The sequence below is a fragment of the Halictus rubicundus genome, chromosome 3, assembly GCF_050948215.1.
Source record: "Halictus rubicundus isolate RS-2024b chromosome 3, iyHalRubi1_principal, whole genome shotgun sequence".
In the NCBI taxonomy this organism is placed as follows: Eukaryota; Metazoa; Arthropoda; class Insecta; order Hymenoptera; family Halictidae; genus Halictus; species Halictus rubicundus.
The window spans coordinates 3,368,809-3,386,851 of NC_135151.1; the positions used below are offsets into that span (position 1 = coordinate 3,368,809).

An 18,043-nucleotide genomic window follows, 5' to 3' on the forward strand; every position below is an offset into this window, starting at 1 on the left:
AAATTTGTAAGTGTACTTTACATTAGTATTTTATCCCTTAACGGACCAATGCCACCATATGCACTTTTACTTATTGAGTCCAATGCCGCGTATATGGCGGCAAAAATAAAAAAAAAATAAAAAGATTAATAAATATAAAATAAAATATAAATATTTTCCTTTCTATACTTGATATAAAAATGTTGAGTCCACAGTTTCTCATCTTATGAAAAATAACTTGGACCTGGTGGAAAGTAAACTTGAAATACTTCCGGACCGTTAAGGGTTATAATGTAGGCTTAGTATTCGATAAATAATCATTCGTATTCAAATAGTATTCGATGAAATAATCATCGTGCAAAGCAGGCAACTGAGATCAAAGAGACGTTGGACAGGTATTCTTAACTTTTGATCGAACTGGCACACTGAGAGGTGGTCTTTCCTCGTAGATTCCGTCTATATTCATTAAATTGAGTTCGGAATATGGTCACTGTACTATGCAAGGAGCTGAGGTCAACGAGATGTTAGACAAATATTTTAACTTTCGTCCAATTCACTACGTTGAGAGATGGTCTTTCCTCCTAGACAGTATTCATTAAATTCCATTTGAAATGATCACTGTGCGAGTCGAGGAGTTTAGACCGACGAGATGTTGGAGAAGAGTGTTGAACTTTCGTTCAATTTGCTACACAGACGGAATGACGTTCTTTCCTCACACACAGATAAAAATCCAAGGAAATTCAATTAACAGATTGTTAACACTATTCCTACCGACACTTCATGTATACCTATTCCTACCGCGACCGGTCAAATGACCGGTCTTTAGCACAACTTATATTTTTTAATATAGAATGAAGATAATAGCCAATTTGACAGTATAAAAATATAGTTTCTTTTATTTAGAAGTATATAATGTATATTTTATTCGTTTCCACCGCATAATATTTCGTTTACTATTCCCTGTTGGGCCTGATGTTCCCCTAAAAATATTATGAATAGGTGCTCTTCCAGGATTAGACCCTTCTTTTACTTCTTGCCAAACAGATCCGTCTACAGCAGTTTCGATTACCTCTTCCTCATTATCACTATCGGAAGTAACTAAAAATCTCCTTCTCTTTCGTCCTCTACGTACGTTCGAAACATTCTCTTCGTCCTCATCGGTGTTCGAGTCGTTCTCAAATAGATCATAATTTTCCGTATTGTCATTTTAAATATCAAAAATTTCGAACGTCTTCACATTTTGAGAATGAATATTCAAGGGATAAAATAAAAATTAAAATATAAAAATGTAAATCAAGATGGATAAAAAAATGAACAAAAGATAAAATGTGAAACTTACTACGAAGTATTGTTGGTTTGTTCACTTTTTTGAAAATGACACTTATAACACGTAATACAATATAGAATAAAAGTAGAATAATAATAGAATAAAAATACAAAATAGTAAAAGACTGCCGAATATGCTCCTTGTAACTTTCACGTTTTGATGCTCTCTGTTCAGCTCACAAGACTTTACTGATTTGAATTCGTGAGAAGACTTCTAGGCATCTCCTTCGGCTATGATTTTATTTATTTTACAGTCATAGTAGATAAGACGGTGTAAGAAAATCCGAGGTTCTGGACCGCTTCGGATACCAATCAGGCAAATAAACACCGCGAGAACTGCCGATAGGCGAGCGAGAACTCTAAACACTTTCAAGTGCCGACAAGCAGTCCCTGAAAGGCACTTTTCGGCTAAAATCATGCCACAACTGCCTTACCTTTCGTTTGTAACGACTTTATAGTTTTGGAATTGAGTCTTTGAAAGAATACTATTACAAGAAGATATAAATCGTTCTACCGGTCAAACGACCGGTCGCGGTAGGTAAGACAGACTACAAATTTTTCTCAGAAAATAAACAATAAAAAAAGAAGTGAACATTGAAAAATGTATTATACGCATATTTTAGGAACAGTCGTGAAGTTTAAAGGCGATTCAATTACGTTGTATATAAGAAATTCTAATCGAAATTTTAAAAACGGTCATTTGACCGGTCCCGGTAGGAGTAGTGTTAAAAGGACGATCAATTCATCATCACCAGAAATTCTCCAACACCGGGAGGAAGCAGAATCGAGAACGCTGAAGAATGTGGTACAAACAGACAAAAATCTGTGGTCCACCTGGCAGTGGGTTTGCACGTTTCCGAGAGCGTTTCCAGGACGAAAGATTATCTGAGTTCTCAACGAGTGTCAGTGACCATCGGGACAAACGCTCCTTTGTGTCCCGGTACCTCGCAATGGGAATCGCGATTCCGAAGGGGAACTTGAAGAGACGGTGGACGATGGTATCGGAAGTGAAGGATGATCCTGGTTCGCGATCGCGGATCACAATGAACTTACGCCCACGAGCATCTATTCGTGGTCCGACGGAGTGCGAGACAGAGAGTGGGGGGGGGGGGGGGGGTTGGCAAGGAAAGATAGATAGAGAGAGAGAGATGGATCCCATCGTGTTGCGATGAATTTATCCGCGGTGGAGATCCCCAAGTCGGATACCTGTGGTACACACGTCGGTGCACCGGTACACCCGTAATGTGCGGTCGTCGGTTCCGGTACGCTCGCTATCTGGATATTCTGCTATCCTATGCCGCTTAGATAAGGGTTGCCATGACATCGATCGCTTGCCAATAACCCCGCGATATCCTCGTTACGATCACCCTCGCCTGACCGGTAATTAACCGAGGCGCGAACCCTCACCTGCACCAGTGCGCCACGCGATCCTGAAGACGATCGTCGATCTTACCTTCGAAGCCCTCTTCACGATTTTAAGACACCGGTACTGCTAGTGCCAACATTGGAAAGTTCTTCTTTCATCGCTTTCTATCCAATGGGAACACAGTAAATTCTCTATATATGTCACCAACACGAGTCTTCATGTCATTTATCGTCCAGGAGTCACTATTCTGTTCCGAACGTAGAAGAGGACAGCGATGCTTGGCGACCGAGGTCTCTGGAGCTTCTTGGCCCTTCATGAGGTATACCCCGCGGTAGTGGGGATAATTCCGCGACATTTATCGGCCATCCCTCGCCGACATATACAGGGTGGCCCACATAACTCTTAACAGCTCAATATCTCGAAAACTATGCCATCGATTTGAAAGTTCTTGGTCTTGAATTGCATGGATCTGAAGGGCCTTTCTAATTACATAAGCGTGAAGTGGCGCCCCCCTTTAAAGGGCGTCGGGATAACTTTATAATTTTAAATAGAACCCCCTATAAAACGTTACATATTTAGATTCCATAGGAAAAAACAAGTAAATTTTATCTGAAACATTTTTTTGGCAGATGTTTCCATAATGAGATATAACAGTTTGAAGTTTACGAATAAGCAAAGAACTCGAGCGCGTATACATAATTCCATAACGCTATTTCCGAGCGCTTCAAGTAAGTACATACCTACAGTCGGGGACGATATTAAGTGGACACTATTAAAAATCGCATAACTTTTTAAAGATTGATCCAAATTACTTGTATTTTTTTTTAGATGTTAGTCCGACTAGTTTGCTAGGCAAGGAGTAAACAAAAATTTCTTTAAATTGCAAATTGGTTGATATGATAAAAAAATGATGATTTTTCAACTTTTTTATCTGAGCCTTCAACGATAATTTAAGAAATGTGTTTTGTAGATTCCGGTCTCTTACGTACATACTGAAAATTTCACTGAAATCGGTCAACGTTGCAATGAGCTACAAATGTTTAAAGATGATCACGTAAGGACGAAATTCCCTGACAAGGTCGAAAATCTGCGACTTTCACCCTTAAGCTCTCATCTTGAAACGTTTGTAGCTCATTGCAACGTTTACCGATTTCGATGAAATATTCAGTGTGCATATCAGTAAATGAAACCTACAAAACTGCATTTTTTAAATTATCGTTATAGGCTCAGATAAAAAAGTTGAAAAATCACCACATATTCATTTCTTTATCATTCCAACCAATTGCAATCTAAAGAAATTTTTGTTTACTCATTGTCTAGAAAATTAGTCGGTCTAACATGTAAAAAAATATTCAAGTCATTTGGACCAACCTTAAAAAAGTTATGCGATTTTTAAGAGTGTCCACTTAATATCGTACCCGACTGTACAAGTCGAAACTTCAAACTGTTATATCTCATTATGGAAACATCTGACAAAAAAATGTTTCAGACTAAGTATGTAACGTTTTATAGGGGATTCTATTTAAAATGATAAAGGTACCCCCGGCCCCCTTCAAATGGAAAGGGGGGCGCTACTTCACGCTTATGTAATTAGAAAGGCCCTTCAGATCCATGCAATTTAAGACCAAGAACTTTAAAATCGATGGCATAGTTTTCGAGATATTGAGCTGTTAAGAGTTATGTGGGCCTGTATAGAGAATTCACTGTTGTACTGCAATGTAGAATTCTAGTGGAATTTTATTTTGAAATTTCTATTCTGCAGGCAGACTGTAATCTTCTCTATAGAAGTATGCTTATTTAAATTTCCTCTGTGTAGCAAGTGCTAGAACACATGAAGAACAAGCGTTGCTCATTTTACGCCATTTTATGCCATTATCATTTTGTTTCTTTTTATGTACCGGTACATCCACTGCGTAAACTATTAATTACGCTGGGAATGATGTACACTTACGCAAGATCTTCTAGAGAAAGTATGAAACAAATATTTGAACATAGGCGAGGCTAGGAATTGAAGCAATGAAGGGCCACAAAATGGATGAAACGAACGATAATCCAACTATGTATATTACAAAGAAAATTGTACTAGCGTTGCTTCGCGATACTTGCTGTCATATCTAAAAATGTTTGAATTCCAGGTAGACGTAGCTCTCGGATTGCTAACCTTTAGTAAACGGAGATCCTATCTATCGTGGAATCAGCTTCGCTTAAATCCATTTAGATCCGAACTTATCACTGTTTTCGATCACATATCCGGAAGCAACTTCGTCCACTATTTGAAATCCACCTCGGCAATGAGGAATTAATATAGGAAAATGAATGTACCTGTGCTAGTCCTCGGAAGAGAGTCGCGTGGCTGCGATGATCTACGAACGACGCGTTTCAGTCGGCAGTTCCGAGGAAAGTATTACATATACGAGGGCGATCCGAGCAGATACGTGTGTTTCGATTGCAAAACCAGGTCGCGATATTTCGCCGATCCACGCGCAGATAAGACATCGTTTCTGCCGATAATCTCTGTGCACGCGGTTTTTCCCTGGCCAGATATCATCGGGGCATAGCGTTCGCCGTTGTGTATCGCCGCGCCGCGCGGAGAAGAAAAAAATCGATAGCCAGGTAAAAGCGGTTCGATGTTTTGGTATTTGATGCCTTTCAGCGAGCATACACGGCGGCCTGGCGATTAAAACGTTTTCATTTGGCTAATGAACGGGAGGACAGGTAGCAACACCGTTGGATCGTACGTATACACATGGCATAACTGGGCTAAAGCGACGCCCCACTTTTCCTTCGAATGAAATAGGGGAACAGAAGATCTGACAACTCTGCTAACAGTCAGAAGCGGCGGCAGAGCCGGTGATAATGTGGGTTATATAAATTAGGGCAACGAGAGCGGACGACGTTATGAATAGGTTAACGATCGAAGATTCCCTCCGCGAGGAAACTGGCTCGTTTCCGTTTCGCCGACGGGTCGAAACGATTCCGTCTTTCCCATCTATTTTTCAGTCGCCCGAATCGTCCCGCTCCGACGATCAAATTTCCAGAACGATCGAAAGTTTAAATTAATCTCCGGGGACGAATTATCCGATCCGGGATTAAAACTTGAACGCGCGACTCGTGCTATTACGGGTATTACGATTTCGTTATCGACTGCGGACTTTTCCGCGGAACAAAGAGTTCCCGCATCCATTCGAGTATACGGACCACGCAGAAGCTAAACAGAATTCATTTCCGAACAATTTTAATTAGTGCGGCATAGTCGATTTTCTGAAATTCTGCGTTCCTGCTGTAAATGCACGAAATTTTCCCCTTTTTACTGCGTTTTTATTAACTTTCTTTTCTGTCCGTTTGTCTGTTCGGTAGAAATTTTGCAATTGATTTTACACTAACTTAGCTCAGAACTGGATGGCGACACACACAAGACTAAAAAGCAGAAAATAATTACTTGAATACAAAAAATTGTAATATACCACGTTTTTAAGACGGACTAAAAAGTATAAAATAATTTTTCTTAGCCAGATAGTCCTGAGAATTTGTGATTGTGAAATTTGAATACCTATGAAAATACTTGGAAGATTCAAAACGAAAAACGCGGGGCGCGTGCAATAGATAATTGATGCATGAATAGTTATTGCACTGCAAATGATATGAACCGTTGTGTGAGTTTTCTCGACGGCAGCTACTCCCTACATTCCTTACTAGGGTAAGGGTCCCAATTACTATGCCTATATTGATTATACTTGTTTTTAAAGCATAATGAATAGTAAAAAAGAGATATACAATTTTTTTCATTAAAATTAGTTAATATACACGTTATATATCTCTTTTTTAATATTCATTATGCCTTAAACATAAGCGTAATTAATATAGGCACAGTAATTGGTACCCGCACAGTAATGCGGTCTCTTACCCTATTATCTTGCCCCCCTCGTATTTCGTTTGAAATCTTCCAAGTATTTTCATAGCTATTCAAAATTCACAATCACAAATTTTCAGGACAATCTGTATGGGGCTAGGAAGAATTATTTTATACGTTTCAAAAACGTCTTCACGTAAACTGTCTTAGAAACGTGGTATATTAAACATTTTGTTTTTATTTAAATAATTCGTTACACTTGATGCTCTTTACACGCAAAATTGGGAAATACCACAATTCAAATGGAAATGAAACAGTTTTACTTTGCATTGAATTTACTAATCGAAACATTCGAGGTATCATGCAATGGTAAAAATTCAATGCACGAATGTAAAATGATCGAAGTGGTCGAATCTTCGAGTGACCGTGTTTCTTACATGATTTTCATCATTCCGGGAGTAAGTATTCGGAAAGACGCGTAATCGCCGCCGCTAAAAACCACCACGTGCACGCGTCGCGCCGATTCGCCAGTCGTGACAGCGAAACTATACGTCGGATCAGGCTCGTTTCACCGCGCTGTTCGATGACTTTTGATATTTAATCCCCGAAGACAAGCACCGTGGCGCTTTCCCTCGCAGTCTCCGGATTACGCAACAGCTCGACCGAGCTGAAAGATCGACGCGACGGGAGAGACGAGGATCGACCAGCCCGGAAAATCGAAAATCGCCGGGGATCGAGGTACCGCGATCGATCCTGGCGATCCAACGCAACGGTTCCGTTGAGCCGGCTGAAAACGAAAGTCGTTGCGCGACTTGAGAAGCTCCGCGGCCTTGAAGGCAGCAGGCTGTCTCCTCTGCGGTCGATTATGGTTGCGACGCTTTTCCAGAGCGAAGCGATTGCTCATTGCAATACGAGCAGTAGCAAAATTTTCATCCTGGACTGGATTTAACTTTTACACCTCATACGCGATTTTTAGTTTGGTTTAAAGAGAAAAATTTTTGTTCGAACGACGGTAAAATATGGAAACTTGAGGATGCGGTAACATTTTTAGGTGGCATCATTTGTCTTTCTTTGTGTCTCTCTGTAATAGTGACTTCGCAGCTAGATGAGTCAATAATTTTCGCTTCATTCAGGTTAATATAATAGCATTAACAGAAGAACAGCAGTTGCCTTTGTTTCAGTGTGCACAGCACCGGCTGCAAGCTCTCCAAGTTTGAAAGAGTGGAAGATTAGAGTGATCCCTAGCTCTTGATTCAGGAGAGGGTGGATCGCGCAACAGGAGCGATTAGATTGCTCTTGCGGTGCGGATTGTCGCTCGAAAATTGAATGTATGACCACTCCTGCTGAAGAGTCGGCAGACAGAGAATGACTCTGTTGCGAGGAAGCGAGGCTTTTCAGAGGATCACTCGAAATCGATCATTTCTGATACGTCACTCTTTCAGATTCAGAGGATACGCGCAGCCGTTTTTGCACCGTCATTTACATCGCTAATAGTAACGAAGAACAGCAGAGTTAAGAAGGCAGAAGGAAGTTACTCACTCGTGTTATCTCGATCTGACGTCGAAGGGATTAGACTGACGCTTCCAAGAGCTGTTCGAGGATGGAATCGCGTCTCTTCCGCTAGATTGTTGCGCAAGGTATATTAACACTTTGAATGCCGGCTCGGCAATCGTCAAAAAATCCTACGAGATAAAGGTAATTTATTTAACGAAATAAAAAGCGAAATGCCATGACGCACGATAGGTACTGCACGTTGCTCTATCGCTCTTCTGCTATTTTGCAGATTCGCGAAAATTCGTTTGAGAATCTGGACAGACAATGCCGTGAAACATTTCTGGGAGACAAGGGACATTCAAAGTGTTAAAGAAGCTCCGCCGGTGAGAACAATTTACGTAATCGTTGGTTTGGTCTGGCAGCAATCTAGCGGAAACGCGGGACCGGTCGGCGTCTCCGCTGAAAGTAAGCTGCGTGGTCGCGTGACCTTCGGGGACGCGTTCGCGTCACCCTTGAACGTGAACCATGGGTCAGCAGAAGTACAGTTGCACGCTTAACCGACACATGCACTTATCCTCTATGGTACTTGAGCGCTGAAAGGCGGGAGCTGCTGTAAGTGCATGCAAACCGAGCTGGAAATAACTCCGGTTCGTGGTGCTACGCTCGCGTCCCGTCCCGTCCCGTCCCCGTTCCCGTCTCCGTCCCGTCGTGTATCGTGTCGCGTCGTCGCGTCGCAAGGACGGAAGCGCCGTCGTCGATTCGAGGGACGATCCCCGGCGACTAATTAAAGCGTTCTTCCCGTCCTCGCTTTCGCCGGCAAGTCGATCGCAAAGCTCAGCTCGCGAGCGAATCGATCGACCCGGCGGCGTCCCGTGTCGCGACGCGGAATTTCAATCTCGCCCCGTCATCGCTTCGAAGAAACGAGACCAGCTGCCGATTCGATGGCGCCACGCGACCGGAACTTCCTACAAGACAGGCACGGGCGAGCGCTCCCGGTTGGCCCCGGGAGCATTCCCTCGGAGCAAAATTGTGCGAGAGGAAAACCTTACGTTTTGCTCAATCTTTGATAAGGAGCTCAGAGCAGGCGTGATTTCCTTTGCATTTCTGTATCGCGTGTCCTGAGTAGGCGTTTGCATTGAGTACCTCGAGTGGGCGTGGTTTCCGATAACTATTTTGTGCAGAGTGCACTGAGAAGTGTGGTTTTAGGTCCCTTTGTATCGAGTTCCTACTGTGCACCTGGTTTCCTTGCTCACTTTGTGTACAGTGTCCTAAGAGGCGTGGTTTTACCTCTCCTTGTATTGAGTAGCTCGAGTGGGCGTGGTTTCCGATGACTACTTTGTGCAGAGTGCACTGAGAAGTGTGGTTTTAGGTCCCTTTGTATCGAGTTCCTACTGTGCACCTGGTTTCCTTGCTCACTTTGTGTACAGTGTCCTAAGGGGCGTGGTTTTACCTCTCCTTGTATTGAGTAGCTCGAGTGGGCGTGGTTTCCGATGACTACTTTGTGCAGAGTGCACTGAGAAGTGTGGTTTTAGGTCCCTTTGTATCGAGTTCCTACTGTGCACCTGGTTTTCCTGCTCACTTTGTGTACAGTGTCCTAAGAGGCGTGGTTTTACCTCTCCTTGTATTGAGTACCTCGAGTGGGCGTGGTTTTCGATGACTACTTTGTGCAGAGTGCACTGAGAAGTGTGGTTTTAGGTCCCTTTGTATCGAGTTCCTACTGTGCACCTGGTTTCCTTGCTCACTTTGTGTACAGTGTCCTAAGAGGCGTGGTTTTACCTCTCCTTGTATTGAGTACCTCGAGCGGGCGTGGTTTCGATGCCTACTTTGTGTAGATTACCCCACAGAAGTGTGTTGTTCATACCTTGATTTGTACCGAATACTTTGAGTAGGCGTCCTGTTGTTTTCTACTTGAAATATAGTATCTCCAGGGGGCGTGGCTATAGCTTTCTCTGTACTGACTACCCTAAATCGGCGTAGTATTTGTTGCATACTTAAGTGCACTTAAAAGATACAGCTCTATGCGTGTTGAATAGCCTGAAGAAAAAGGGATCCGTTGCCATTTTTATGTACGGTGTCACTAAGGGGCGTGGTTTAGTTTCTGTTTCAATATTAAATACCCCGAGAAGGCGTGGCTTCTTCGCTTGTTTTGTCTAGAGTACCCAGAAAAGGCGTGGTTATAGCTCAATTTATATAGCTAGTCTTAAAATGAGTGGTTTCCCATTGATATCAGTGTGTGTAGTATTCCAAGGGGCGTGGTTTCGTAGCTCTCTAGCTCCACGGGGTCACCTCTGCCCATGCCTGCTCCAGGAAGAGACGAGTACACGTTACACAGGACGTGACTAGACGAAACATCCCCTGAGACGCCGATACTGTGCTCCACATGGTCGGTGAAAAAAAAAGGGGAAAAAATTGGTTTAACCGCCTTCGATCGTTCCCTCTTTTTACGAGCTATCCCCAGTCTACCCTCCACCCCTTGCTCTCCGGAACATCGTTATTCTTCTACCCCTAGCCGAGCAAAACAGGGAGAGATACCCTGCTCTCGCAATTAGGGAGCCTAAAGCCGGACTCATGCATTCGATCAGCATCAACTGCGCAGGAAATTGTTCTTTATCCTGCGTACGTGGTATTCTTTGATCATGTTTTAGCGGTTCCTGTGGCAACGACATTGGCAACGACATCCGATAGATTGGTTAGTAAATATTCAGAGATTGCCGAACGCGTGGTCCGGTTCAACCCTCGGACCACCGAAGGGATTTCTCCCACGAACCTGTTAAAATAGGACCTAAATTTTTAACTGTATTTACACACTGTCACCCTATGCAATTGTACAGCCTTTACCATCTCTAAAGATGGCCGTAATTGCATATTTCATGTTCTAATTGAACATCTACGATTGCGCTACACTATACTATAGGCGCTTCTTCTAGGCTATTTATTGTCTCCCGATGCAACTGTGGTTAAACATTGAACCTGTTTTCATACTATTGTCATTCTTGCAGCATGCTACCTCTCCTGCGTATAACATGTTCAATGCATCGGTTCCACTAATAACTAACACGCGGCGCAACAGCAACCGCCTGAAATCGATCGCTAGCCGATCATCTAATCGCGAAACTCTAAACCTCGACCGAGAACGGAGGCAGTCCAAGGGTTGCAAACAAGACTAGCGGGTTGCGCAGAGGACGCCATCTCGCGATCGCGTCGTGGAAAGAGGCTTGCAAAAAACAATTGCCGCATGCACGCGGATCGTTAATCGTCGCGGAACGAAAAGTCGAAAAGAAGAAGAAGAAACGACGCGATCATCGACGGAGGATTATATCGATCGATAGGAAGACCCGGTTATCGGTCGGTGGTAGCAAGTTGCATAGGGGTTGGTGGTGGTGGTTGTGGGGTTGGGGTGTGGGGGGTCGGATGCATGCTATTAGTAATAGTGAAGACGTACCCTGTACCAAGTGGCCACCTGCGAGGCGCTCGAAAGGGGTGGAGAAGCGGTGGTTTATCCGCGACGCAACACACACACCAGTAGGGTGCAGGGTGAAGGTCGGGCCCGAGGTATAGTTCGGTATAGTATTTTCGTTCGGTATTGTCGGTCGAATCGCGCGTGCGTTGTCACGCAGTACGGGGGTTGCGCGTTCGAAGAGGTGGGCCCCAACAAGACGATAGCACATAGGTGAAGTGGTGGTTGGTGATGGTGGTGGTTGGTGGTGGTTCGGTGGTTGGTGGTGGTTCGGTGGTGGCGGGTGTAGTGTATTCGCACGCCCCGTGCAAGTGAGGCAAAAGCAAAAACAACAACAACAACAACAACACCACAGGTCAGAATCAAATTAATACACGATTAAGAATTAGAGTCTGGTTTAGCCGACAGGGTATGTCGCCTGAACGGCTCTACGCGAGTATGCTAGTTCTTTATATCTAGTATGCGCGCACACCTGTACGGCCTCGGACATCGTGGATACCCTCCACTATCGAAAACAGGGCGACATTCCATTGTGAAACTCAAGTCGAACGTTCGTCTCGATAAAACTTTGTCTTCAAGGAAACTGATTATTAAGCACACTCTGTCGAAAATATTTAGCAATTGTTAACAGATCCATGGTGTTTGGGTGTTCCAGGAAAGTACAATAAATGCTTCAACGCGTACATCTTTTGCTGCAAGCTGGAAAACTCTCTTGACTCTTTTTAAAATGTCCTCGGTAAGTAGAATTGACAAGCAGTGGACAGACACAGTACAGTGAATTCTCGATATTTGTCAACATGGATCTTGCCAGCGTCGTGTATCGTCCAAGAGACATACGACGGCGTCCGATAATTCCGCGACGTTTATCATCCAGGCCTTGGCGACATATATAGAGAAATCACTGTAGTTCTCTTTCGATTCAGTTTCCTTGAGAATGAAGCCTTTTATAAAACAGTTTCAACTGTTTTCTTCACAAGGAATCACCCCTGTTCCAAATACAATATCCTACGAGAAATTGCTGACGAAAACATACGCATACATTTTTTATGTAAAATATTTAAAAATTAGTAGGACTGAAAATTACAATCCAAAGAACCGAAAGTTTCGGTCGCAAAGAACCTGAAGTACTTCAAAATCGATTCGGATTCGTGATACAGCAATTTCCGGGAGATCTATGCCACGATCGCCGACGATGCCCGTACATCTTCCCGGCGTGCTCTTAGACGAATGATGAAGTAGTGTGCGTTCAGTGTCAGTGCGTGTGTGATCTTGCCGCGGGTCTAGAGCCTCGGAACTCGTTCGATGAATTGGCGTGACTATCATACATTTTCCTTTTTGTCGATGAGCAAATAATCAACGATCAACGGCGGCGGCCAATTAGCGGGAAAATATCCGCCGAAAGCATAAATTTGATTGCGTGTCATCGAACTGGTCCCGGGAGTAAGGTCTACTGCAGGGGTCGATTCTCAAGCGGACAACTGGACGGGCTCGGCAACGGACTCGTTCCGAACGGAATCGAAAATTCGGAATTTTGGAACGAGGCCTCGGGAAGACTCGCAGGTCCTACGAATTCGCCAATTGCGCGGTTTCCTTTGATCCGGTCAATTTTTCCCGCGACTGTCAATTTGCTCGAATCGCAACCCGTGCCGAGAGGCTTTGACACGCGGCCAGGGGGAGTGAAAGTCTCGTTAGAGGGGTTGTTCGAGGGTTGTTGCGGGCTCTCGATCGCGTGACTCGCGGAATACATAGGGGATAGAGATATATAGATAGAAGGGGGCTGACACGCGGCAGGTGATGTCAGAGCGCGACGACGTCAGGTTACCGACGATACGAAGCAGAAGCCACACACACACATCGGTATCTTCTAGGCTCTAGTCTGGGTGGGAGGATACTGGCGCAGGTGTACGTGTCTGTTCTTGTCAGTGGCGGGTGCGACTAGTATGTGGGCTGTTATGCGATCGCGAAACACGCCTGGAGCCGCCGAGGATACACTGTGCTCCGAAATGTTCGCAATGATTGGACGAGACTACATTTTCACCTGCTTCCCAATCGGATTTCACGAAATCTTCATTCAATTTCCGCGAATATTTTCAATATAAATTGCTAAGGGAAAATGCCAGTTTTCATCGCGCGTGATCGGTCAGAAGCAAAAGACTGATATGCAAAACTTTGCTCTAGATCGCACCAGGTACAATTTTTCCGTACTTAACAATTTATATTTTGAACTTCGTCCAGCCAACCATTGTCCCGGAACACATTGTCTTCTGGAGCTGCGCAGGACCTTCGGATTCTGCCGCTCGGTGTTTCTGTATGTATCGTACGATGGTACGCGCGCAGTCTCTTACGAAAGTGTTCGAAAAAATTTGTGACTCTCTTGACAGACGCTATGTTGCTTCAAATATCACGTACATTAATTGCAGATAATATAAGCGCTCGAACACGTTCGTGGGCCACCGTACATGCTCACACCTCTGTCCATAAGTCACCGAATATTTGCTTGTTTTAACAAGAAAATCATTAATACACAGAATATTCGTTATTGCGATAGAGAGCAATCCCTTATTTTTTGTTTCCGGATTAATTTCAATGAAGGGTTGGCACCCCTTACAAGATTACTATGAAAGGGAAACGATTTCCAGAAATGGAAATAAAATGGACACTATTCTCTAAATGCGAACAGTAGTAAAATGTGATGTTAGTTCATTAGTCCTCGGAGTTTCATTTTCCCGTCGTTCCCGTCATTTCCGAACGAATCAAAGGGGAGGCGAAAGCAGCTAAAATTTTAATGAACGTAGAGAAAACGAGAGGCCGGACGATCGCGAAAGGGTTTCAAAGTTTCATTTTGTTGCGGCGATGCGAGTGTCCGGTGACTTATGGCCGGGAGTGTATGCTTGTCTGGCTAAAGAGAGCAAAAGCGCAGCGCGCAGCGCACGGTAGCGTTCTCTGTGAGTGAAAGAGAAAGAGAGTGAGTGAGAGAGAGTGAGAGAGAGAGGGGGGGGGGGGGGAGAAAGAGAAAGATAGAAAGAGAGAGAAAGAGCGAGCAGAGATCTCTTAATCCTGCGCGGTTCGTGACTTTCCGCGGGCTCCAGCCTGCGACCGTCGATGAAAAAAGAGAACGACGAGAGAGGAGAGGAGAGCCGCGAAGCCCGATCTGGCCTCGCCTCCGGTACTCTTCTTTCTTTCTCTCCCTCTCTCTCTCTCTCTCTCTCTCTCTCTCTCTCTCTCTCTCTCATTCTCTCTCCGTGTGTTCGCTCTGCGCCTACAAGCCGAGAGCAACTTCTCTGCAATTTCGCGAAATCAGCATACAAAGTGGTAAGCCGGAGAGAGACTCGTACACTTTGTACGCTTCGTATGCAGTTTCGCGAAAGCTCGAGAGACCGCGCGCGAGTCCTTGAGAGAACTCATGACCGATTATCCGTCGCGAGTCGAGCCTGCGATCGGGATCACTGCAGTTTTGCGTGTAACATATGGTTATCGCGGGCTGCAAGGACACACGATCCTTTCCTAGAAGCGCTAGTCTTCGCGGGCGAGCTTGTTTTCGATCGGAATCGATCTTCGTCGCGTTCTGGTATCACCGCCAGGCGGACCCCGGAAAGTTTCCTTGCCGTTTTATCCAATCCGCGCCTTCGTTCTCTCGGGAGATCTCGATTGATTCGTCGGAAACCGCGAACGTCCTACGAATCCGATAACGAAATTCTTGTTCAACTGTACCGCACAATTTAACGCTAGAACTACCGAGACCTAAACGTGACTTAGACTTATCCCTTTATAATAACAGCAAGATTGAATTTGCCCAGGTTTCATACGATTTTTATGGTAACACGTACTCCAAAGAAGAGATATATTAAAAAATTTCTCGTGAAAACGTTTTCATAGTTTCACTAATCGTGAAAGAAAAAATCATCCACCAGTCATTTCGACTGGTTTGGTAGTTCCAGTGTTAAGAGTGTCAAGAGACCGAGAAGATGCTAATAAATATTGTAAAAGATGTCTGGAAATGTTCTGGGCAAGACCGAGCAAGACTAGGCTATAGAGTATTCACTGTTTTATATTCTATCTGCTCGTTCTTGTCACGAATGTACAACATCCACAGTCTAGACCCTTTACGAAGGTAAGCGAATTATACAAATCGTTTGGTACTCAAAATTCAGTGCAAACACTTTAACGTTGTAATTCGATTAATGCTGAACAGAATGTACATTTAGAATGAACACACTTTTGTACCCAATGAAACAATCTACAAATTCAATTCTTCATTCTTCTAGGACACTTGGACCGATCTTTCACAAACGATGTTTCAATTCTTCGTCCAATTGTTCATTTTCCCGTCGTGTTTAGAACGATCTTTCGTAGACGATCAATTCGTTATTCAGTCGTCAAGTTTGGACCGATTCTTTACAGACGATGTTTACGAGATTGCAAGGTAATTAACAGCACCGTTAAAGATTTGCGGAAACGATCGAACGTGCAACGGAAAAGTTGCAGCCGAGACCAGAGAGAGAGAGAGAGAGAGAGAGGCGAAAGACGAGGAGGAACGGCGGGAAGCTTTCCGGCCGGCCTGGGAGCCAGCGAGCATCGCTTAGCCGGGCGGCGATTAGGCTATCGCGGCGGAACAATCGCAGAGTAGTTGCACAAGGTTGCCGGGCCGCGCGACTCATCGCAGCCCGGCGTCCTCAAGGACGTTCGCTAATGGAATTCCCTCGCGAAGAAATGAGTCGGAAGTGAGTCGACGATAGGCGACGAGAAGAAGAAGAAGAAGAAGAAGGGAACGAAACCGGGGTGTGCTTACCTTGGGCAAGGATGCCAGGCATTGCTGCTTCACGTCCCAGACGAGCTGATCCTTGGGGAACTGAAGACACTTGCTGACGTAAAGCTCCGGGATGTTCACCCTGGCCAGGAGAAGACCCTCCTCGACCGGGCCGGCCTCCGCAGTTGCAGCCGCGACTGCAGCCGCCGCCGCTGCATCTTGATTCTGCTGACCTTGAGTGTGGCCTTGGCCCTGGCCGGCTTGCGGGCTGGTCGCCTGGCTCGGAGTTGTCTGCCCCGTGCTGGCTGGCGACGAATTTTGCTGCGACTGCTGCTGTTGTTGTTGCTGCTGCTGCTGCGGTTGTTGCTGCTGCTGTTGCTGCGGTTGTTGTTGCTGTGGCTGCTGCTGTTGCTGAGGCTGCTGCTGTTGCTTCGGTCCCGCCTCCATTGCGAGGACCTCGCGCTTCTCGGGGATTCCACCTTCACTGGCTCACATCTGAAACATAAACGATGACTTGTCAGACGTAGCTCTTCTTTTTATCATTCTTCTTGTTCTGGCTTTCCTGGAGGACGAGGATCGCAATTTTTGAGTTTGCCTTTTTGTTCGTTAGACGTGAGAGACTCGAAGACAAAGATAGGGTGATCTGTGCTTTTTTCAGTCTGAGTATGTTGATTATACAATGGATGGACCAGTCAGTAGTTCGTGTACACGTTCTAGACCAACAAGGGACTTAATGAATTCTAATGAAGCTTTAGGAGGACGCAATTCTTGCAAAAATACTGGACACGTATTTTTTTAACAGCCATCGTACACATTAAAGGGGTGAGAACAGCCCTCAAAGTTTGAGATCAGAACCATACTCGATCGAATATCGCGGGAACTATTGAAGCTACAAGGGTCGTTCAAATGACAACGTTGCGTATATTTTAATAAGGAATCCAGCCGTGCAGCACAATTTTAGATATATGAAATTGTTTCAAAAATACATTTGACATGAACAAACATAGATACATTAACATACATTTAATAAATGCGTTAAACATACATTTGAAGACTACATTTCAATATGAACAATGACTGCTAAAAAGTAATATGTGTAATATTTCTTCAAGAACTAGGTCCTCCAAAAGTTTCATTCAGATCTGGAGATTTTAAGAGATATAAGAAGAGGATTCTTAACCACTAAAAATTGCTGTATCATTATTCAAAATATTTTTTACATTATTAAATTTGTTTGTATTTAATAAACTACTGAACACTTCAGTATTGTACAAGTAAATTTCACCATTTCCATATGTATAACATGAAAAAATATATATAAAAGGGAAATATTCTAGGTCAGAAGAAATGTTTCGTTTTGGAGTTAAAATAGCTTCGAGTGCAACGGGTTAACACTAAACTTAGCACGGCCAGTATAATTGACCTTTTCAAACTTCTGCGTACAATTTGGTACACACAACAATATCACTTCGCTATTTATCCTTACGACTTTTCTTAAAGTATGTATACAAAGTATTTTTCAGTATTTATTTCTCGTTTTATTTTCTTTCCCAAGAAATATATTTTATCTCGTCCTACTAATAATATGGTATTTACTATTCTAAACCTAAACAATCAGTATAAAAGAAAGGCTATTCTCAATGTGGCATAGCCAACTCAAAATAAATGAGCCGCCTTATTGAATGCGACGCTATCAAGTTACGCACGTGCCTGGTTGATAATACTGTTTCACGGCAAATGCGTCCAAACCGCAAAGGTGGGGACACAGTACAATTTTGTAAATCGAGTAGAGAGCATCGCAGTATTCTTTGTATAATTGCAATT

At 44.0% G+C, this 18,043-nt stretch overlaps 1 protein-coding gene across 7 annotated transcripts in view; it reads right to left on the reverse strand.

The window, feature by feature from the left end:
• The window catches only part of Prosap (SH3 and multiple ankyrin repeat domains prosap), a 353,559-nt gene that overhangs the window by 73,573 nt on the left and 261,943 nt on the right, over positions 1-18,043 (reverse strand). For 5 of the 7 annotated variants that reach the window (XM_076784864.1, XM_076784863.1, XM_076784858.1 and 2 more), the window contains 2 exons: positions 16,262-16,714; positions 11,458-11,475 (listed from right to left, as the gene is read on the reverse strand). In XM_076784864.1, coding sequence (XP_076640979.1) covers positions 11,458-11,475; positions 16,262-16,666 — 423 coding nt within the window. In that variant the 5' untranslated portion in view covers positions 16,667-16,714. The remainder of the gene's footprint in view (positions 1-11,457; positions 11,476-16,261; positions 16,715-18,043) is intronic. The other 2 variants (XM_076784865.1, XM_076784861.1) reach the window with 1 other exon arrangement.